The 23,236-nt window shown below is 41.5% G+C and overlaps 2 protein-coding genes across 7 annotated transcripts in view; one reads left to right on the plus strand and one right to left on the minus strand.

The window, feature by feature from the left end:
- The window catches only part of cfap74 (cilia and flagella associated protein 74), a 49,854-nt gene extending 49,217 nt beyond the window's left edge, over positions 1 to 637 (minus strand). For all 4 annotated transcript variants that reach the window (XM_014135416.3, XM_014135417.3, XM_014135415.3 and 1 more), the window contains exons 1-2: positions 484 to 637; positions 154 to 261 (exon numbers count right to left, since the gene is read on the minus strand). In XM_014135416.3, the coding sequence (XP_013990891.2) occupies positions 154 to 256 (103 nt within the window). In that variant the 5' untranslated portion in view covers positions 257 to 261; positions 484 to 637. The remainder of the gene's footprint in view (positions 1 to 153; positions 262 to 483) is intronic.
- Positions 135 to 22,918, plus strand: gabrd (gamma-aminobutyric acid type A receptor subunit delta). 3 transcript variants are annotated; one of them, XM_014135418.3, is made up of 9 exons: positions 4,253 to 4,639; positions 12,205 to 12,320; positions 13,824 to 13,891; positions 14,422 to 14,642; positions 15,053 to 15,135; positions 16,932 to 17,069; positions 17,554 to 17,709; positions 18,603 to 18,814; positions 19,111 to 22,918. In XM_014135418.3, exons 1-9 carry the CDS (start codon positions 4,572 to 4,574, stop codon positions 19,435 to 19,437), a joined length of 1,389 nt encoding a protein of 462 aa, XP_013990893.2. In that variant the 5' UTR covers positions 4,253 to 4,571; the 3' UTR covers positions 19,438 to 22,918. The 3 variants fall into 3 exon arrangements, with proteins under 3 accessions (XP_013990895.2, XP_013990893.2, XP_013990897.2); XM_014135420.3 differs by lacking the exons at positions 4,253 to 4,639; positions 12,205 to 12,320 and adding an exon at positions 135 to 246; XM_014135422.3 differs by lacking the exon at positions 12,205 to 12,320 and having other exon boundaries at positions 4,254 to 4,639.
- The last annotated feature ends 318 nt before the right edge of the window (positions 22,919 to 23,236 follow it).

The raw sequence follows: 23,236 nt of genomic DNA on the forward strand, positions 1-23,236 counted from the left end.
TTGGATATTAGGTTATTCAAGTATTGCATCTGAGCTCCTAGAGTGTGCGGCTCTCCTTTAATTTAAGTGTTCTACTCCGCTAGCCAGCAACTCGCCTATCAGGTGTGCGTTTCTTTCGCCTCCAAAACAAATGTTAGACCTAGAGTTAGCTACCTCCTGTTTCCTCATCTTTCCGAGTGTTGACTGGAGGATATTCAGAATGAAAAGATGAGATGGAGACTTCCTCTGAAGGACTATCCCTGGCAGGTACGTCCATAAGACCTAAATTGAACAACATTGGTCAACAGAAATAACTTGAAATGACAAAGAGCTCACAGACCTATGAAACATGTTCAGATAGATAGACTCGGGCGTTTACAACAGCCAACCCCGCTAGCTAGCATTGTACAAACTAACTTGCTAGCTAGCGAGCTAACCTGAGTTGAACAAGTAGTGTGCATGTGACTACTTTAAAATGTTATCTTATCTTGATTTACTGTGTACCTGGAGGTCTTTCTGCAACTTCGAAGTCGCTAAATGTGTAACTTGCAGGCTAGCTACTGTCTTCTCTTGTTTGAAACGTCAAGCCACTGAAGCCAGCTGCTAAACCATGTGTGTTAGTGTTTCCATGGACACCAGAGAGGGGCGGAAGCTTTAACGTGAGATGTGTGTGTGGGTTCTTCTCCCCACTTTCCTTTTTTCAGGCGCATATGATGCAATATGAATTTGCTTTCATCAGAGGAAAGGTACAGTAGCTAGTGTGTTAGACTGCCCACATCCTCTATCTGGTATTCTCTCTCTCTCCCTCTTCTCTTCTCCCCTCATCTTCCTTCAGGAGAGTGGGAGAGCAACACTACAGTAGATCAGTGGGTGAGTGACAGAGACAACCAGAAGAAAGGCTTCTGAGACATTAAACAATGGCATTTTTCTGTAAATCAGCAGATCCATTAGTTATAAATACAGATAACTGCCAAAATAAAGGAAACACTTGAGTAAATGAAGAATACAAAGTTGGGTAAGTGTACCTATTAAGCCGACCAATCTAAGTTTAGATATTTCCAACATATACAGCCCTAATTTTCATAAGTGGAGATAAAATTAAAGATTGATATCTCATGTGAAGTTGTATGACTTAACTTGCACCATTTTTTTATGTGAGATAAAAATATTTGATAAAATATGTGAAAAGTCTGGACTGGGCTTAATGGGTACCAAATGTTCCCTTTAAGCCCATGGGTGTTCCAAATAAGCCCACCTCTTAAATAATCAACTTTAATTCATTTCCATATGTAAAAACTTACAATCTGACATTTCTTATGTAAACTTAAATTATAATAATCTCCCCTAAAGTTATTCAAAGTAAATGTATCATTACTATTCATCATGTAAGTAGCATTCATAAAAGGGGGTGTCTAATCGTATCCACAGAGATCAATTTGGGCCCAGGCTTTTGTTCTTGCCAACCAGTACACACCTGATTCAACTAATCAACTAACAATAAACTTCAATCAAGACTTGATTAGTTGAAGCAGATGTGTTACTGCTTGGTTAGAACACAAACCTGCACCCGGATCAGCCTTTGGTGGATAAGATGCCATACATAAACAACTTTTAATTAATTATCTGAAAGCTGGTTCACATTTGCTGTACTCCTATTCTTGTTAATTAGTTAAACGTGTCTTCCTAAAGCCTGTCTGAGGACTGTTTCAAATCTCCCTCTCTACTGTATTACAAAGGTACATGTGGTGAAAAAAAATAGAAACACCTGGATGAATGCGGCACAACATTATGACAATTGCCCGGCCCTAACTGTACGAGAATTGTCCAATAGTCATCTTCTTGTCCCTTATTTGTTTAATACTTGTGGGTCTTTTATTCCTTCAACCCTGATCTTATTCTCCTCTCTTTGCATCAATGACTACCTGTCCACTCCAAAAGTCTTGGAGAGAGTACAAAGGCTTTTAATTGTTCCTAATTGTTTTTAATCTTGGTAAAGGCACCATGGACAGATGCATAATATGCATAGCTGTAGCTTTTGAGTATTTTAATCAACTTAAATCTGAAGAAAGAAAAACATGTATGCTCAGATCTATTGAATATTATGGATATCAACAAACAATCCCCATGTGTTTCAATGCAAATTGGGCTTAATAGGAGCATACTGGGCTTAATTGGAACAGCAATTATTTATGGTAAAAAAGGCAGAATAGTAAAGTTTATTTGGAAACCAATGGTCTGGGGTATAAATATACACAATATATTACAATATTTTACAAAGTTAGTATTGATAATATTGAACAATATTTATTCAATTTGCTACTGTACCCTTTAAAGGTAGACTCAGCTAAATGACTTTGCAACGAGCAGCACCGCAGATATTGAGATAAGCAACATGCAAGACTTCGCTCTCACACAGTCACACACAGTATCTACGCATGTGCATGGGTTTGCTTCACACTGTTCACAGCATGGTAGCCAGAGTACCAAAACAGCAGAGAAGTTGAGCCTCGCACTTCAATGATCTTAGTAGCTGTGGAAATTAAGCCACTATGCTGTTTATTTTCTGCATCTACGTCATATGGCGAGTCTACCTTTGAATGAATATCCTAATTCCAAGTTACCTCCCCTCTACGGAGAGGTGCATTACTAGGATTTCGAATTTTCTCTGTGTATCTTTGTTAAAAAAAATGAATCATGAAATTCATGTTATTGAAACATATGCTGTTTATGTTTCCATTGTAATAATACAACTGCATAATTCAAGTAGGCTGTACTTGGGACTTGTATTAAAATAAGTAGGCGAACATACATGTATATTAGCTAGGATGCTTATGAGCATATTATGTGAGTGTATTGTCAACAATTTCATGGGTGTCTTGACATTGACATCCAAATGCCTGCCTACAAAAATGTACTACACCCCCGCAGTTAAGAGTTAACTTGAGGGAAAGTATAGCCTGAGTCATAAAATCAACTTATATCATTTTGACCTACATACAATCCACCTCAATCATGACTTATTTGGGCAGCTCTGAGCCGCTTATGCAAGATCATTATTTGAATTTCATCTTTAGGTTTAATGGACTGTGAGTCATTGGTGTGAGACTCTTCGCCCATTTTGTTTTGAAATGCATTGATTATCTAAGTTTAACTGACTAAACGTGTTAGTTAAAAGATTGCCTTCTGTGTCATAGGACCGTGACAAAAACAAAAAGGGAGGCTGAGCCCTTAAATTCTGATGTAAATGTTCACTCACTGAAGAATTTATGTTACTGTTGAAAGATTATAATGAACATCTTACATGTACTTCTTCTGGACTGATAAAAATCAACACCAGCTCAGCAGAATTTTTGTTCAGGGTTTGAAGTGCAAGCTGGAAGAAAAAGAAAGATAACATCTTGGGGTTTATGTAAATTTGGTAGCCTATGCAGAAAGCCATTTTTAGTCCGTATAGGCATACAAACAATTTCTAAAATGCAATAACTCCTGATTTTGATCCTAATCTATGTCACTATGCACAAAGGCACAAAAGAAGCAGATTAGCTGACACATGAGGGAAAAGGCAAGGCATGTGACCTTAGAGGGGCAAAGCCGATAACCGCCCCTTACAAGAGTGGATTAGTGCCACCAGGAGAGGAGAGAGCCCCATCCAATCTACTGTATTGTGTAGCATACTGTATGTAGGCCTATAGCTTAATATTAAGTGTTGCAACAATCCATGTTGAAAATCTTCAGGGAAGCAAACAGTGTTTTTATTTCTGAATCACTTCCTCCTTCCCTTGGGTGGAGCAAATGAAACCAGGGCAGGTGCATTGTTATGAAAATACTTTCATCACAAAATGGGTGAAATTTGATAACTGAAAATGTAATTGTTTATTTACTCCATAAATTACCTACTACATACAAATGTTTTAGCCTACATCATAAAGGTCTATTTTGAATAGATTGGAGTGAACTTGTAGTTATACCTGGTTCTTACCACATAATAAAAACAGATTTCTGAAGGGTAATTTTCTAGGCCAAAATAGGGGTAAAATTAAAAAAAATAGATTATTTACATATCATAAACGTGACTATTGTTGGATGCGTAATATTAATGAATCTATTGTTAGTTTTGATTGAACAAAACGAATAGGCTTGTGCAGATGACAATAATACTGAAAGTTTTTATAAAAGCGATTATATAATTATCTGTTGTATTTTTTCTTGCCTCGAGTTTACAATGGAGACGCGTTTTCATGCGTGGACGATTTAATCTGACGTTGCTCAGCGAGCAGGCAACGCAGTGAGAGACAGATTAGTGTGGTCCTCTCTCTCGAGCCAGTGCTGCGAAAGGGGAGTGCAGGAGTGCGCTCTAGTAAACTAGGCTGCTGTTGTCGTCTGAGCAAAGAGTTGACTCCGTGCGTTCTGTACGCTGGGCTGGGACAGGGACAAGGCGAGGCGCGCGTGTGTGAGCAGATCATGAGTCATCACAACAGTTTACTTAATCATGATCTTCCTCCACATTATGGGACCGTAGGAACACAGTTTGTGTGATCCCCTTCGGTTATTTGATCGTTTCTTGTTGTGGGAAACTTTGGCCAGTTGTTGAAATGGACATGATAACTTTCATGTTGGCGAGCCTTGCCCTCCTGAATATCAGGGACAACATTTTCACCAGGTAAGATGACCCTATTACAGGCTACGGCTCTTTTGGCTAGGGTTACGGAGGAGACCTTCCCAGAAGCTTCACTAAGGATTTAATAGAATTTTGTTATTTTGGAATAGCCTATATTATTAAATTAGGGATTTTTGGGGGATTAAATAATAGCCTACTTTGCTCTTATTTTGTATGTCAGCTGTTGCTATGTTCTGATTTATCCTAACATATAGACTACTGACCGTTTAGATGAGTCTCAAAGCTTTTAGTCAATTTCTGCGAGTGTTTTCAGATTTTGAATTCTATTTACAACACAATAAGCACATTGAGACTATAACATATGCTTCTGATGTAGCCTAGATAATGTTTTGATGGAAACTAATTCCTAACCTACCTTTTTTTGATTTGTCCAATTTGCGTAAAATGAGCTGATTACAAATTAATTCTAAAACCTGATGACTTCTCTGCAATAGCAGAGGAATAGCCTACTCAATGCCCACGTACTGTATGTAGCCTTTGAACAGTTAGTTACAGCTTAAGTGCTGTGGGGCCCATCATCAACATAGACACATGCTGATCATACGTTCATAGTAAAGATAACGAGATGGAGGCAATCGAAAGTGGATGTGGTAAATAATGTTACATTCTATCATGTGTGACATATTTGTGTACAATGTCACACCATAACTTAAAATGAGTTAATAGTAATGGGATGATTATAATAACAGCATGTTGTTACATAGTCATTTTATAATAGATTTTTCATAGCATTGTAATGAAATTGAGTGGTCTTTGTTATAACGCAAGTGGAATGAGGAACAATTTCTATATACACTCTTGTACTTACAAAAAACAGTCTACCCCATAATAACTATGCAGTGACAATGCAAATACTATGCGATTACTACCTCCACAAGGTTATTGTAATAGTCCGTATCCATCCATTTTTGCCAGTTGCCTCTTGACATCAGAGTGACACACATCCATCCTGGTTGTGTCATTGCAACAGTCTCTAAACTGTAAACTGTTGAGGTATGTTTAGTTACACAAGTGTTGCAAACTGTCCCAGTTCAGAAGGTTGTACAAGGTTGTGAATCCTGGTAACGTCCTGCCACTCCTGACAACACATACCAGCAGAGGGTGTAATTGTTATTAGAATGTGATCTTTGGCAGGTTTTTCTCACATGTGTGTCAAATTGTCAATTTGAAGATATATTATCACCGCTTCGTGAACTTGATGCATTAGCATTTCTTTTGCCACTATACGATCCCCCACATTTTCATTTGTGAGTGTTTTGGAGTAGCAGTCTGACAGTGCCTCATCTCTCATTTCCAAACCTTTTAGAAACAAAATTCAAAACATTTTCTTCTACATTGCTACTTGACGATGTGTTTAAAAAAAGAAATAAGTTAAAGCCATAATCGGGTCTGGCAAAATATTTCGCTACCTTTGGTGTCAGTCACAGCGGTCCTTAAATGGATTCAGGTGACATGCACCATACCCTTGGTTGTGATAATCCTTAGAAGTTACCCCTCTTCTGGATAAATCCTCTTCAATGTAAGGCTGCATTTACACAGGCAGCTCAATTCTGATCTTTTGCCCAATTATTGTCTAAAGACCAATTAGAGGAAAAAGATTGGAATAGGCTACCTATGTAAACACAGCCTATTGAGGGCAAATGTTTAAATGGCAGACAGTTTTCACTGCAATGTGATCTCACATTTGTCACATTTTTGTCATTTTAAAATATTTAACATTTAGGATTAATTTTTCAAATAGTGTGTCCTGTAGTGCAGTTTATTTTACTCACAAGGCCTAGGCCTAGTAAAAAAGTTTGTAACGGGCTTCGTCGGAAGGAGTGGACCAAAGCGCAGCGTGGTACGTGTTCATGATCTTTATTATCAAAACACTCAAACAAAAATAACAAAACGAAATGCCAACAGTTCCATCAGGTAACGAATACAAAACAGAAAACAACTACCCACAAACATAGGTGGGAAAAAGGCTGCCTAAGTATGATTCCCAATCAGAGACAACGATAGACAGCTGCCTCTGATTGGAAACCATACTCGGCCAAAACAAAGAAATGTTATATGTCACGTCCTGACCAGTAAAAGGGGTTATTTGTTATTGTAGTTTGGTCAGGGCGTGGCAGGGGGTGTGTGTTTTGTGTGTTTCAGTGTATGTTTTATGTTATCTATTTTTATGTTGGGTTTTTGGCAATGACCTCCAATTAGAGGCAGCTGGTTGTCGTTGTCTCTAATTGGAGGCCATATTTAGTTGGGTTTGTTTTCTCTTGTGTTTTGTGGGTGGTTGTTTCCAGTATAGTCTGTGCACCTTACTGGACTGTTTTCGTCGTCAGTTTATTTTGTTTAAGTGTTTTCTTTCATAAAGAAAAAAATATGAGCACTTTACCCGCTGCGTTTTGGTCCAATCCTTACAATACCCATGACAGAACCACCCACCAAACAAGGACCAAGCAGTGGGGATTGGAGCACCAAACAAGGACCAAGCAGCGGGGATTGGAGCACCGAAGAGAAGGATGGACGTGGGAGGCAGAACGACGTTTCTGGGAGAGGAAACTAAGGGAGCTAGATGAGGCCGAGAGGCATCCCCCAAAAATGTTTTTTGGGGAGGGCACACGGGGGCACACAGGGAGTTGGGCAGAGTCAGGATGGAGACCTGAGCCAACTCCCCGCGCTTATTATGGGGAGCGACGGATCAAGCAAGCACCTTGTTATGCGGAGATACGCACTGTGTCGCCCATACGCGTGCACAGTCCGGTGCGGTCAATAAGGTCTCTGCAGCGTTGCCAGGCGAGAGTTAGCCGGCAGCCAGGGAGAAGTGCGCCGGCGCAGCGCATCTGGCCACCAGTGTCGTTGCCGTGACTCCCGGTCTCGTCGCTGTTCCTCTCTCGCTGCTTCCACCTGTTCCCATGGGAGGCGATCCCATCCGGCCTGGATCTCCTCCCATGTCCAGGATCCCTTTCCGTCCAGTATGTCCTCCCATGTCCACCTCTCCTGCCCATGCTGCTTGGTCCGTTTTTGGTTGGTAGTTCTGTAACGGGCTTCGTCAGAAGGAGTGGACCAAAGCGCAGCGTGGTACGTGTTCATGATCTTTATTATCAAAACACTCAAACAAAAATAACAAAACGAAAAGCCAACAGTTCTGTCAGGTAACGAATACAAAACAGAAAACAACTACCCACAAACACAGGTGGGAAAAAGGCTGCCAAAGTATGATTCCCAATCAGAGACAATGATAGACAGCTGCCTCTGATTGGAAACCATACTCGGCCAAAACAAAGAAATAGATAGCATAGAATGCCCACCCCACATCACACCCTGACCTAACCAAACAGAGAAAAACGGATCTCTCAGGTCAGAGCGTGACAAAGTTAGGCCTTTTATTTTATTTTTGTATTTTATTTAACCTTTTATTTAACTAGGCAAGTCAGTTAAGAACAAATTATTATTTACAATGATGGCCTAGGAACAGTGGGTTAACTGCCTTGTTCAGGGGCAGAACGACAGATTTTTACCTTGTCAGCTCGGGGATTCAATCAAGCAACCTTTCAGCTACTGGCCCAACGCTCTAACCACTAGACTACCTGCTGCCCCATTATTAAATATCTGCATTTAAAGGAAAACGGGTGGTTGTTGCAGTACTACAGGAAGTAGTCCAGAAATGCAAAGTTGAAAGCAGTTCAAAGAAAAACATCACAAATATTCAAATGTGAGAATGAATTCATTCTTGTTGGCTTACTGGGGTAGCAGTGGCATAGTTAGTGACCTTTTGCCTTGTCTTGGCAGTCTCTTATGCCCTACTGGAAGACATGGTGGCCCCATAGGTTAGATGTCCTTAATGGATGCTCCATATGTGCAAATCAGGCAGATGCTATCGCTGAGGGGTCCAGATATGCTCTAGCCAAATGGCTGCAGGATCAGCAGTGGAACAAAGCACAGTTACACTACATTGGGTTTGTGGTGGAAAGGCCACAGTGTGTAGAGAGAGCTTTAAGCTTAGAGAAGCTATAGAATTAATTTGGCTAATCAAGGTTGGAAATGACAGAGCTTGAATGTGCCATATCTATGCAATGCCACCATTTGATGTCTGTACAGTTTCTCTACTGATTGGCATTTAAAAAGGCTGCAGATTCAATTAGCCAGCTTTACGTGCTGTCAACATTCAGGATTTACAACATAAACAAAAAATGCAAGGATGACTAGTGCGATTCTCTCTCTCTGTTCTCAGGTACAAATTGATGTCAATGTATGAAGCAAATTAAGCTTGTTACTGCTGGGGCTACATTACAAGGCTTTTATATTTCTATCCGAGGCAAGAAAGTCTGCTTCTTTTGTGTTTAGCTCTCAGTGGCTGTATCTGAAATGGCACCCTATTCACTTTATTGTGCACTAACAATGTCAAAAAGTGGTGCACTATATTATAGGGAATAGGCTGCCATTTCGGACATACCCAGTTTGTTATAGCTGGTAAACAGATGGTTAGCGAAGCAGGGCCTCGGGAGATCCTGCTAATGAACTGAAATTAAAGACAGAGGAACAACATCGACGGGAAATTGACTTTGAACTGTTTGAACAGAGAGTGGAGGGGTGAGAGTGCGGGCCTCACACGTTTACAGAAACCCCCTCGAGACTAATCAAATGCTCAGTCCCATTAGCATTTCATGACATCACATTTCCTTTGCTGAGGGCATAATGTGTAGCCTGTGGTGTGGTGCTATACACTGCACTGGAGTTACTATAGGTAGACCTACAAGAGCAAGTCAGTATGTAGCCATTAGCCAAGACACTACCGCTTTAAACAGGTCCCATCACTTTGTCAGTTAGGTTATTAAGTTAGAACACCTAGTTGTCGAAGAGGAAGGCCACAAATGGAGGCACCTATGGGATATTCCAATATCTATAGCATACCAGTAAGAATGAAGAAATGTATTGGGCATGCACTCTAAATAAGTGGTATGCTACTGTGGATATTGGAACTTAGTCAGCCTGTTTTTATTTTTGCTCATTTGCCTATATCTTTACAGGACCAACAAAACCAAAATCCAGAGTATTGTAACAAACTTTGTTAAACTCTTTGGATTTTGTTTAGGTGGCATATGTTCTGCACAGTCACATTTCTATTTGACCTCACAGGTTCAGCACATTGTGAGTTTCTGAAGATATGATTTCAATCACTTTCTAACTGCAACCCTTTTTGATTTGAACGAAACCTTCCATACATGTTTGCCCACGGTAGAAGTGGTCAGAATGTGCATTTTTGGACCTGAATGCCAAAACATTCCGGAGATAGAAGTGCTCAGAGTTGACCCATTTTGCGTCCCCCACTCTACCATGAGACATCCATGTGTTCATCACTGAAAATGATCAACGGTTGAGTTTGATATAATGTGAAAGCTTACAAACAGGGTTGTCAAAGAATTACCGTAATTTCCGGACTATTAAGCGCACCTGAATATAAGCCGCACCCACTGAACTTTAAAAAAACTATTATTTTGAACATAAATAAGCCGCACATGTCTATAAGCCGCAGGTGCCTACCGGTACATTGAAACAAATTAACTTTACACAGGCTTTAACAAAACACGGCTTGTAACAAAAATAAATAGGCTTTAACGAAACACGGCTTGTAACACAAAATAAAAAGTTAGCAGTAAGCTTTAGTTGTCTTTTTGCACTGAGTCAATTCCTCACTCTGCTGTTTCCAACGTCTTATCATCGACTCATTAAGACCAAGCTCCCGTGCAGCAGCTCTATTTCCCTTTCCAACAGCCAGATCAATCGCCTTCAACTTGAAAGCTGCATCATATGCATTTCTCCGTGTCTTTGCCATGATGAGGGTGACAAAATGACTACCGTAATCAGAATGATGGGAAGTTTGAGAGCGCTCGATTTAATCTAAACAGTAAACAAAAAAGTTGTTTCACCTTACCCTGTTCGGCAATTTCATTGGTCTAATGAAAGCTTCATGCCGGCAAAAAACTGAGCACGTCACAGAATGTGTTTTTTTGGAGAAAAAAAAATTGAAAGCGGGAAAAATCCATATATTAGCCGCGTCATTGTTTAAGCCGTGATGTTCAAAGCCTGGGAAAAAAGTTGCGGCTTATAGTCCGGAATTTACGGTATGTCATTTTTTAAGCTTTAATGTAAATTATTCAAGAGTATGCTGTGTCTCAACTGTGTCACAACCGATGACGGGCACAACACAAACACCTCAGATGATGTAAAATAGCTACAGCATTTGTGAAAAATTGCACAAAAGAATTTGCTAAAAAAATATGCAAAATTGGTGAACTTTGAGCACCTCTATCTGAATGTTTTGGCATTCAGGTCCAAAAAGTTACTTTCTGACCACTTCCATCATTGGCAAATATGTATGGAAGGTTTTGTTCAAATCAAAAGGGGTGCTGTCAGAAATGGATTGAAATCATATGGAACCACCCAACAGCTACCTCTGAATATAGAAGCCGCTAATTAGGCTAGTGATAGACTACAGCTGTCGATCACATGGAGACGGTTCATTTGATGTATTAATTCAGTCAATGTTTTCATCTATTTATGTCATAGGACGTGATTAAAACCCCAAAATACAAGCACAAAAAAACATTCCATGGTTTTAAAAGACAAAATAAAAAAATGGCTGGTAAATTTTAGGAGTATGTTTTAGCTACTATGCAATGACTATGAACAAAGTAACATGTCAAAAGGGCTTTATTCGTTTGAATGTTGTTCGGGGAAGCACCTCTGCATGTCCTGAGTGCTGTCTGTCCTCTTACAATACTCTCTCTTGTCTCTTTTGAAACCAGTGGTCTGTTCAGGAGGGTGCAATGTTACTAAACTTTATTCAACTAGACATGCATTTAGAACTCACTATGTCAGGTAGAATAAGGAATTTCTATCGGCAGCGTTTTGAACATTTTACATCACTAAATACAACACATAGTAAGTTAGATCAGAGTCAGAGTAAGACATTTGGCCCTTTGTCTCATCCAAGAGTCCACAGAGTGAGCCCTCATAGTAGCTAACACTGCCTTCTGGTGGTCCATTTCTGTGTGCACTGTGTCCAGTCAGAAGCAGCACATATAAGATTGGGGTCAGGAGTGCTGATCTATTATCAGTTTAGCATTTTATATTACAATTAATAATATTTCATAGACCAGACAAGATTACATAGATAGGGAATGATCCTAGATCTGCACTACTACTCTGAGACGCTTCATGAGTATGTGTCTTGAAGCTGAGAACACAAGTCAAGGGTTTATGAACTGCAACTTAGCCCAGAAATGTGTGGAATATGAAGCTCTCAAGTGAGATAGCTTTGTCCATTATTCCAAAATCCCTAATGGATAATAGGCACTTTGTAATAATGTATTATTGTAATAAGTTTGCTCTTCTCTTTCATATCCTCCAAGGATAATTGCATGCCCACCGATCTTGATCGCAAATCTATGTTCAACATGAAAATGCTAATACTGTCTTTGCCTCTCTAGCTTTCTTCCTTCAGGGCTTCTCTAGTGCTGAGGACGCAGAGTGCTCAAGTGTGCTGTGTTTGTTCCCTATAGGGCCATGCTGAGTGACATTGGGGACTATATAGGTTCAGACATACAAATTTCCTGGTTGCCTAATCTGGATGAGTTAATGAAGGGCTATGCGCGAAATTTTCGCCCTGGGATAGGAGGTGAGTATGAGATCTACTGCTCGTGGCATTGGATTGCATTTCACCCCCTCACATTTACAGTCATTCTTAGCATAGTAAGAACCAGGTATATAGGACCTAAGCATTTTGAAAATCACTCTCAAATGATTTTGACTCCTCTCAAATTCATCATATTAAATTCCCCTGCCCCCATTTTGTCATTTTTAGATCCTATTTGAAATAAATATTTACCCCTATGTAAATAAGAGGTTTGAATCTATTAAAAGCATTTGTGTTTGAACGTGACGCAAAAGATTACAAACAAAAGCAATTAAGCATTGGAATTAGTTTGCAGAAGGGATTATTTAAATGATGCTTTGGAAATGGAAGACGTGCGTAGTGTTGCGAAAGAAAAGAAAGGAGCATTGCTGGAGATTGCATTTGCTAAGAATGCCTGCCAAATGTGAAACATCCAATGTCCACAGCATTAGATTTCTCAACCTCACAGCTTAACTCAGCTAAGCAGAGGTGAAAAAGCATTGTCGATATAAGAACCACCACCACCACCACCACCACAATGTCAGGCCTTGTGAACCAGCAACAAGGCTACTACAGCCAACACTTTACACACCTATAGCTCAACATTATGCTCAACAATGATCAATAGTCCCACTCCCGCCTTACTTCCTCTCATAAATAAGACAAGATAACATCTCCCTCATATATTATTTAAGTGCTAAGACAGCTACCATGAAGCCCTACTGATGGGCTATCTAAGGCCATTGAAGAATCATGCACATCAGTTGGTGTGGTCTTACTCTGTCTATTCAATTCACATCCCTTCACCATTTCAAATTAGAAGGAAAGTGGTGCTTTGATATGTGTCTAGAATCTAAACAAAGAAGTGTAACACTGAGCCTCTCCGAAAGGGTCACTAGTCAAAATGAGCTAGGTTTTAGTGACAGGCTAAGGGATTATGGATTGCAATTAGTTTTAAAATCCTCCAAAATGAGTTTCATTGACTTTGACTGTCCTCCCACTTGTCAATGCTGATGACTGCTATCTCTATGGCGGGTAGGATAATGGCTATAGAATACAATTTGACATAAATGGTTACGGGATAAGTGCTGAATGGTGGAGAATGGTAATGTATGATTCCTTAATGTTTGGAATAAATAGCCTTTCAGTTCTGCTTCGGTGATCCTGATCTCCCTCCCTTTAGATTTCCTCCAAGTGTCCACATTATCAGCAGCACAAATCATGCTTATCATCGAGCAAACTACAAAAGAATGCTAGCTATGTATGCGCTTCTAAATACAACACCACTGCAGAAGCCCATGAGACCCCCAATGTCATGTTTATGAATGTACATAGTGCTATGTCACTTCCAGTAGAGAAATGTTAAGTGGGGTGGCCATTGATCCTTATCTAGGGGTGTCTTTGGGAAGGAGGGAGGGAGGGAGGGAGGGAGGGAGGGAGGGAGGGAGGGAGGGAGGGAGCGAGCGAGCGAGCGATTGTTTTCTTTTCTCACTTCTTTTTCCACAGGCCCACCCGTGAATGTTGCCATGGCTATTGAAGTAGCCAGTATTGACCACATCTCTGAAGCCAACATGGTAATGTATAAATTCACCTGCAGGCCTTTATACAAAATGGTTGCCATATTTCACTGCTACTGTACTGTTGCAGTAAAACTAAATGTGAAACTACCACTTATGTGTCATCCACATCAGCCAATAGGGATTCAGTCAGAGCATGCATCTTATGAAAGGTATCCTTCCTTCCTCCCTTGAGGTATTCAACAGATTCAACCAGGTTGGATTGGTGAAAAGCAATAGTCTTGTAACCTTTATTTCTCTTAACTAATACTGTTCAGATCAGTGATTACCCTAGGGAAAGTATTAAAGGAGACATTTGAAAAGTATTGAAACTGGCCCTTTATCCATCTCCTATTCTCCTAGCTACAGTACTGCCCTAAGTCTCAATGTGATCCACCACTCAGTCTCGTACCAGAGTTGGCAATGCCCTTGGCTCAGCTTTGTCCCTGTGTGTGTATGTGCCTGTGTGTCTGTCTGTCTGTGTGTGCATGTGTCTGCGCGTATGTGTATGCCTGCTCTTGTTGTTACCGTGTGTGACTGCTTGGCAGGAGTACACCATGACCATTTTCCTGCGTCAGAGCTGGCGGGACGACCGCCTGTCCTACAACCACACCAACAAGACCCTGGGGCTGGATAGCCGCTTCGTGGATAAACTCTGGCTGCCCGACACCTTCATTGTCAACGCCAAGTCCGCCTGGTTCCATGACGTCACCGTGGAGAACAAGCTGATTCGCCTGCAGCCTGATGGGGTCATCCTTTACAGCAGCCGGTGAGGAGGGGGAGAGTGGGGAGGGGAGAGGAATGAGGGGAATGGGGAGGAGAGAGGTGGAGATAATGTGTGAGGAGTAGGAGCATAGATCGAGTAGGGAAGAAGGAGGAGAAGGATGAAAGGGGTAGGAGAGATGGGAGGAGGGAGAGAAGAAAATGGTGTGGGCTGGAGAGGCCCTTTAACGATTGATTGCCGTGGCCGGTGGCGCCGTGAAGTCGTGGAGACGCCCCCGGCTCAGGGTGGCAGGGTGCCGCCAGGGGGGGCGATCCCCGGGGGCCGCCGCCCGGGGAGATGCCCACGTAGCGCCGGATGGCGCTGCAAAGCTGAGAATGACTAGGGCCTACCGTTACGGGTCAAGTTACTATTGTGGTTGAAGTGGGTGTTTACTAAATTACTTGTTCTCCTCTCAGGATCACCTCGACTGTGGCGTGTGACATGGACCTGACCAAATACCCCATGGATGAGCAGGAGTGTATGCTGGACCTAGAAAGCTGTGGGTTGACTTATATTACTTATATAGACTTGTATCTATTTATATGATCTCAATACCGGTAGTCTGTCATGTTCCCTACCACTCTTAATTGACATTACGATCACATATTTGTGATCATTGTTGAGTGGTCCCTGCAGCGTACCATTGCAAATATGTGATTGGAACAGTAGCATCAGAACGTATGATGCAACAAATGCGTCTAAACAGCATTGTTGTCTGAAAAGCATCTAAACAATGTGTTGTACTGATTGGAAATAAAGGTCTACACAACTTTATTCCTCCTGTAAAAGATAAATGCAAACTTCCTCATCCAAACATCACACGGAACACATCCATCGCTAAACTCATTCCATAACAGCCAGACTTGTTTACAATGTACCACATCTCTGGTGAGCACAAGGGATAAATGTGATATTGTTTAGAAAAGAGATGCGTGTCAGCTAAGCTAACAGCAGCTAAATTCTTTATGATGGCAGCCATGTTTGTTTATGTTAACTCCCTAATCCTAGAATGCCATTCACTATAGAACGCAAATAAACAAAGTCAAAGATGGCTGAGCCCATTGCCTGAAAAATATGAACTTATTTTGGCCACTTTTAAGCATATTACAAATATTTGATGTACTTGTTACAGTGTATACAATAACCGCAGCACATGATTTGACAAGTTGTTTACTGTTTTTGACAGATCACAAAGCAAATAAAATGTTATCACCCCAAATACAAGCCTACTGCCTAGCCTAACCGTAGCGCGAAAGCTAAACAGGGATGACGTCATGATTTGGCCTCGTATTTTTACAAGTTCCCTGTTGTCTTAAAAGTTGTTAGGAAATAAAACAAGTTGAAACATAGCCTATAGATAATTAGCAGGCAGCATGCCTTGGTTTGAGTGCAGCGTGGGTTAACTGTCCTGTGAGTGCATTCTGACATCACACGCATAAAAAAACTCAGGCTGGGGCGACCTTTAGAGATATTTGGAACTCACAAGTGAAAAGGTTAATGGATGGCTCTCAATAGTCTACAGCAGGGGTGTCAATCATACAAATCATCCCGCGAGGGGGTCTAATCCAGGCCGTGGGTGGTTGGAGTTTTTCCCTTTTTTAGAATTTTTTGTTAAAATTGTTTTATTTTGGGCGGGGGGTGGGAGACTCAAATCGAAACAGTGTAGATATGATAATGGCCTACATTCATACAGTTTCTTGACTGTCCAGCTCGCTAATAATCACCAAAATAAAGCTAGACAGCCAGGGAGCATTGTAAATTCCCAAAACAATGGATAGAGGACTTTTGTTTGACGCCGAGGAAATATAACCCATTTTCAGTACGGCCCTCCAGAAGGACGATTGCGGCCCCCGGGTCAAAATGAGTTCCCCTGCTTTACACAGCATGACTATTGATTTCCCAATTCGAAGTAAAGGTGGTTTTATTTTCTTCCTGGTACAGTAGTTCATTGATCAATTCATGTCATTGATTGGACAGATAAATCCCACACCTGAAACAGTCTCTTATTAAACCTAAGGGATCAACCTGCCTGCTCTACTGAGAATACAGAAGAGGACAGGAAAACACTTTAGACTACTCCCAGTGTCTGTAGAGCTGCATGTAGGCCATAATATAAAGGGAAATTGTGTACCACGAGTACCAGAAGCAAGGCTAGGGTCAATGCCTTACACATACATTTAATATTCCAATGATGCTCCATTGTTGTTGGGACGAATATTGGTTGACTGCTTGTTTGTTGACTGCTTGTTTGTTGACTGCTTGTTTGTTGACTGCTTGTTTGTTTGACTGTTCCAGATGGCTACTCCTCAGAGGACATTGTGTACCACTGGTCTGAGAGTCAGATACACATCCACGGACTGGACAAACTGGAGCTCTCCCAGTTCACCATCATCGACTACAAATTTGTCACGGAGACGATGAACTTCAAATCCGGTGAGCTTCCCCCACTTGTCCTCGTTTCGCTATCACCATGGTTACTGTACTTAACAGCCAGTGGGATGTCCGTGAAATTTCTCTTCATTTCTATACAGAGCACATCAAATATGCCTCTTTCACTGTACACAACTCTCTGTTTTGATTCATGCTTTTGAACATTGTCTTACCATGCCTCTTGTGTAAGAGAGACCCTAGGACTTTTTAAATAATCTGTTTTGAACGCAGACACCTCTGTGGGTATGTTCTATGCACAGACAGAATGGCTTATGTTATTCAGAGAGGATGTGCCCCCTACTCTGAGTCGGGTTCCTCTAAAGATGTATTCCTTCTTGGGACATTTTCCTTGTAATTTGCTCTTTGGGGTCTTGGTCGGGCTACTGTAGGACTTTGTGACAATTGTTAATATAAAAAGGGCTTTATAAATCATTTTGATTGATTGACTGATTGAAAAGCTAATGCTGGTCTACTTTTTCACTCCAAGCCGGACGTTTCCCGCGGCTCAGCCTTCGCTTCCAGCTGAGACGTAACCGAGGTGTCTACATCATCCAGTCTTACATGCCCTCCATCCTATTGGTCGCCATGTCCTGGGTGTCCTTCTGGATCAGCCAAACAGCAGTCCCGGCTCGGGTATCCTTGGGTTAGTATCATGTTAAGAGTATTCTGTTAGTGATATTGGGGGCGTAGTCTGCAATCTAGTCGACCTGGAATGTGGCTATTAGCTTGCTGTGGGTATGTTAGTAGAGAAATGACAGGGAAAACACAGATTCAATGAGACAGCAAGAATTCAAAGTGAACTGAATGTGTCTACTTGTATGTTGACCTAGAATTTGAAGAAAATAAAGTGCATTATCATTGAGAAGTATATTCATAGTTATGTGATATGCATGATGACAAATTATAATTGACTAATGAAAAAGGTGAAATCCTCATCACAGTTCAAGTTGTAGATTCTTATCTTAGGTTGTTTGTGTTGTGTAAACCAAAAACGATCCTTAATAAATATAAAATAGAGGAAGAAAATGTTTTCCATCTTGAAGGTGCAATCAGCAGTTGCTACATCAGCTTTTGGACTTATAAATTAATAATATGTACCAATTGAATAATATAACTTATAAATGCCTCATGAGCTTAGTTCAACTGTCGTACCCCATCAGAACCCAAAATAAAAAGTTTGTTTTACGCCAATGTTTGTGAACAATGTAAATGTAAACAAACACTATATGGCCTCAAAACATGGTTAAAACTATACTTTTGATATCATAGATGGTCAGTCCTTGCATCCATAGCTCTGTCTATGTCATTTTTCCAGGCCTGTCCCTCAGCTTTTTACTGAAATTGGGAGGGGATTACGATTATTATTTCTACTGCTGATTGCTGCTTTAAACAAGATGGCATTTGTTTCACATTCACTTTTAATTTATTTCACTTTCACTTTTTTATTTAACTTTATTTCACATCAACGATTGAGTGTGGACCTTCCTCTTTTCTATTCAAAACAAATATGTAATTTCCATATATATTTTGGTAAAGGGATCACCACTGTGCTCACCATGACGACTCTGATGGTGAGTGCCCGCTCATCTCTCCCTCGAGCCTCGGCCATCAAAGCGCTGGATGTCTACTTCTGGATCTGCTACGTGTTTGTGTTCGCCGCGCTCATCGAGTATGCCTTCGCTCACTACAACGCCGACTACAGGCTCAAAGAGAAGGCTAAGAGCAAGGCCAACAAGATGAGCTCCGAGGTAAGAAGGGAGGACAACACTTGCCCAACTGTGGTTTTCCCCAAGGTTTAGTGGTAGGCCCATTCCTCATTTGACCCATTTATACCACAACATTCATTCAATGTTCACATAGTGTTCAAGGGATATTGGGTTGACACAATAGGTGCAAACAATGTGAGTAGGAACCTACAAGCACTTGCATTTTGAACATGCAGAATTTCCTTTGGGTTCCTTTGGTGTGAGGTAAAGATACTTCACAAAGGAATTGACTGTTGTAGCCTTTCTCTATTGACATATCTCTCTCTCTGCTTCTCCAGTCAGTCGTAAAGAATGGGAAACAGGCCATGGTGCTCTTCTCCCTGTCCGTGGCTGGAATGAACCAGGGCCTGATGGTGTCCAGTCGCCGTCCGCAGCGCTCCGGCGCCGAGACCGCAGAGGAGGAGGACGTGGAGCCTAGGAGGGGGCGGGGGACCACAGCGTCAGAGGAGAGAGAAGAGGATAAGAAGTGCTGTAGTTGTTGTTCCAAGTGCTGTTGCGCTTGCAAGCCCCTCCAAGCTGACACCATAGATGTCTACGCCAGGGCCGTGTTCCCCGCCACCTTCGCCATCGTCAATGTGATCTACTGGGTGGCGTACACCATGTGAGTTGGGAGGACTAAGGATGGACAGGCTGGCACCACCAAGGACGGGAGTACTGTACATAGAGGAAAATCATGCCGCTTTGAATTCTGGGACTTATATAGGGGCACCGATGTAAACAAGGCTTCCTTAAGAAGAACTGGATTTATGTATAATATGGTGAAGTAAGGACCTGTTAAATAGCAGATAAAGTACAGTAGATGGACAAACAAAATCAGATCAGGTATATGGATCAGGTTCTGAAGTACAAGTTATGTACAATGGAGCCTTGAGGGGTAGTCGATGTCTTATCCTCAGTGAGGCTCACTGTATGATAGCCCAGCTGCTGACTTTTATCTCCAAAAACCTCCACTAGCCACCCAAACTCTACTGCTGCAGTCCCCTTAGATACTGATTGCTGCCCACTAAGCCATAGCAATGGACTGACGTTCAGCTATGTCCTTTTACTGTACATGTATGAACTCTGCTCACACCAGCAACATACACAGCACACTAATGTATCATTGCTGAAAACTAATGTGCACAACAATTGCTGTTCGCTTAACTCACAAACACATCTCATGTGATGGACTAACTGTTGAAAACAAGAAACTGTCCAAACTTCATGATGATAAGATGAGGTGTAGTCTATTTTGCTGCAGGGCTTATTCTCCCCACCGCCCCTCCTCCCCTCCACCGCCCCTCCTCTCCTCCACCATCCCACCTCCCCTCCACCATCCTTCTGCCCCTCCTCCCCTCCACCATCCCACCTCCCCTCCACCATCCCACCTCCCCTCCACCATCCTTCTGCCCCTCCTCCCCTCCACCATCCCACCTCCCCTCCACCATCCCACCTCCCCTCCACCATCCCTCTGCCCCTCCTCCCCTCCACCATCCCACCTCCCCTCCACCATCCCACCTCCCCTCCACCATCCCACTGCCCCTCCTCCCCTCCACCATCCCACCATACTTCCTCCTCCCCTCCACCATCCCACTGCCCCTCCTCCCCTCCACCATCCCACCATACTTCCTCCTCCCCTCCACCATCCCACCGCCCCTCCTCCCCTCCACCATCCCACCACCTTCCCCCACTCCTCTTTTTTCTCCTTCTATAATTCCTCCACCCGTTTTTCCACTCCAGTTTGATTTGGGCTGCAGAGCATCTTATCTCCTCCTGCCAGGTCTTCCTGTTTCCTGATAATTATTATTAAAGGACTTCCTCCACTACCTGTGTATCTCCACACTGGAAATGTTCACTTTGGAGTTTTAATGCCTCGGCTTAAAGTTTTGGAACAATTGTTTCACATGATTGTCTCTAGAATATCTGCCTTTTCCTCGAAAATCCAAATGTTTAGCCTCATTGCAGGCGTTATGGATACACTAAGAGCATCAAGAAGCTTCCACATCTTTTTTTTTTAGCTACAATACATTTCATATTCAGTGATCCCCCTTTCTGAAATCAACTCAAGTTTGAGGAATAGACTAATTTGAGGCATGGTGAATAATTTAATCCAATATCCAGATTATGCACTTTGAAATATGTGCAGTATTTATAATTCAGATGATCTCATGCAGCATGTCCCTTTGTGTATGTAATAGTAGAACTGGAACCTCATGGGGGTATAACATACTGCTTATAAAATAATGAACACTGTGGTCCCCTAGAAGTCATTGCAGAATCAGGTGTGCATGATGTACATGCATGATGAAGTAAATACTAAGTTGCATCTCTAACCAGGAATAAGATAGTGGTTTATTTGCAGTACGGTTATTACTGCTTATTACCTGTTATTACTGCTTACTAGTACTTCTACTGGTTGTTGTCTGTATGGTTAGGAAGTACCATACAAACTATTGTAACCTCCTAGCTATATTCCCTTATTGATCAAATCAAATTACATTTATTTATAAAGCCCTTTTTACATCAGCAGATGTCATAAAGTGCTTATACACAAACCCAGCCTATAAACCTAAACCACAAGCAATGCCGATGTAGAAGCACGGTGGCTAGGAAAAACTCCCTAGAAAGGCAGGAGCCTAGGAAGAAACCTAGAGACGAACCAGGCTCTGATATCTTGGGAGTCTGTTGTTGGTCCACGTTTTCTCTGTGTGGAGGCTGGCTGGGGGGCATGAGTAAGGCTGTTATCAGGCCCAGCAGTGCTGAACCGACCAGGGGCCACCCCTGGGTGGGAAAGGGCAGGGCTGGGTGCCCATGGCAGGCTGTCTCCTCCAGGATAGATAACTTTGTTCTGGGCTCAGAGAGATGACATCATGAAGGATGGCAATGAAGATGTCGGCGCAGAGATGGGAAGTGTTATCTGCTGCCCTTCACTAACAATGCCACCTAGCGGCCCCCCCCCCACACACACACACACACACACACACACACACACACACACACACACACACACACTGTAGGCCTTACATAATATTTACGATTGGTGCTCCAGGCCAGAACTCATGGTGAACTGCAGATCCACCTTCTCCCAGATGTTGTCAATGAAAAGTTATTCCATAAGACAATTCCAAGAGCTGTTTACCCAGTGGCATTCTGCCAAATTGAGATATCAAGAGAGATGAAATGTCTAATAATGTTGGATGAATGTGTTATGAATGATACTGCAACACTCATGAAGGTGCTGTGACTGGTTTTATAAAGATGTTAAGAATGCCTTAAAGATGTTATGAATGCCGCTTTGAAGTCAAATGTTACCCAGAGATTTAGTGATCTCTTATCTTCTGTGCCTACTCATCCAGTGGGGCCACCTCTGTCAGACATGGTCTGTGTTGGGAGCCAGGGGTGGCGGTGGTGTGTGTCTTTAGGGTGGGAGGTGTTTAAAAAGCAGACACAGTGGCACTACTTAGCCATATCATATAGAAGTGAGGGACTGCACATTACAGGGGTGTATCTACTCACAAAAACAAAAGCCTCTCAAACATGAAGAAATATTGGAGCTACATTTAAACCACTCTCAAGAAAGATTTAATTTCATCTGGACTTTTCACTCTGTAAGTATGACCATATAGTGTATACATGTATATTGTATGAAGAAATTAGACTGACAACACATTTTGATCATCACAATAATAATTTTGTACTTTTTGTACAAAAGTTAGAAGTTTAGTTAGTTAGCTACTTATAGTTTAGTTAGTTAGTTATTTAAGTATTCTAAGTATTATAGTTGCTTTAGTACTCAAAAGATGCAACTCACATATATAATTACATATTTCTAATTGACTTGCATTGATATTCAGTGACGAAACTGACATTCTCAATTTGATTTAACCAGTTGAGCTAACAGCCGTTTGCACTGTTTCGCAATGACTTTACTCATCAATCTAGCAAGAGGACAATATTTTATTAATGTAGTAGTGTTCCCTCCCCCCTTAGAAAGCTTTGACCTTTGGCTATCACCTGGAATTGTTTATTTATGTCTGAGGAAAAAAAACACTTGTCAACCCATATGATCTAGTACACAGTAAAAGTATAATAAAACATATACAAATATGATGGTATGATAAAAATGTTTTTATGAATGAATAAGCCTTTTCATGCTTTATAATACACTATGTCCATATATAGTTATAATCTGTTTTAGGAACATCTACCCCAAGTATTTCACCTTCTTTATTACTCTACCAAACATATCATGACATTAGTGATAGTCAAACTAATTTGTGAATGTCTAAATCAACATTTGGGCCATTTAAACAGTGTGTGTCTCTCCTATAGACAAGGGGAGAAGGACTATGTAAAGGGCTTGATTTTGTAGTTCTTAGCATATGTAATGTGTCTTCCTCTGACATAAAACAAATGTTTGACTTA

The sequence above is a fragment of the Salmo salar genome, chromosome 13 (genome assembly GCF_965601325.2).
Source record: "Salmo salar chromosome 13, fSalSal1, whole genome shotgun sequence".
NCBI classification, from domain to species: domain Eukaryota; kingdom Metazoa; phylum Chordata; class Actinopteri; order Salmoniformes; family Salmonidae; genus Salmo; species Salmo salar.

Excerpts from the sequence above, each read along its gene's own strand:
- gabrd (XM_014135418.3), top strand. The coding sequence starts at position 4,572 with ATGGACATGATAACTTTCATGTTGGCGAGCCTTGCCCTCCTGAATATC. Across the intron at positions 12,321-13,823 it reads TTTTCGCCCTGGGATAGGAG|GCCCACCCGTGAATGTTGCC; the intron begins GTGAGTATGAGA and ends CTTTTTCCACAG. Across the intron at positions 17,070-17,553 it reads GACGATGAACTTCAAATCCG|CCGGACGTTTCCCGCGGCTC; the intron begins GTGAGCTTCCCC and ends TTTCACTCCAAG.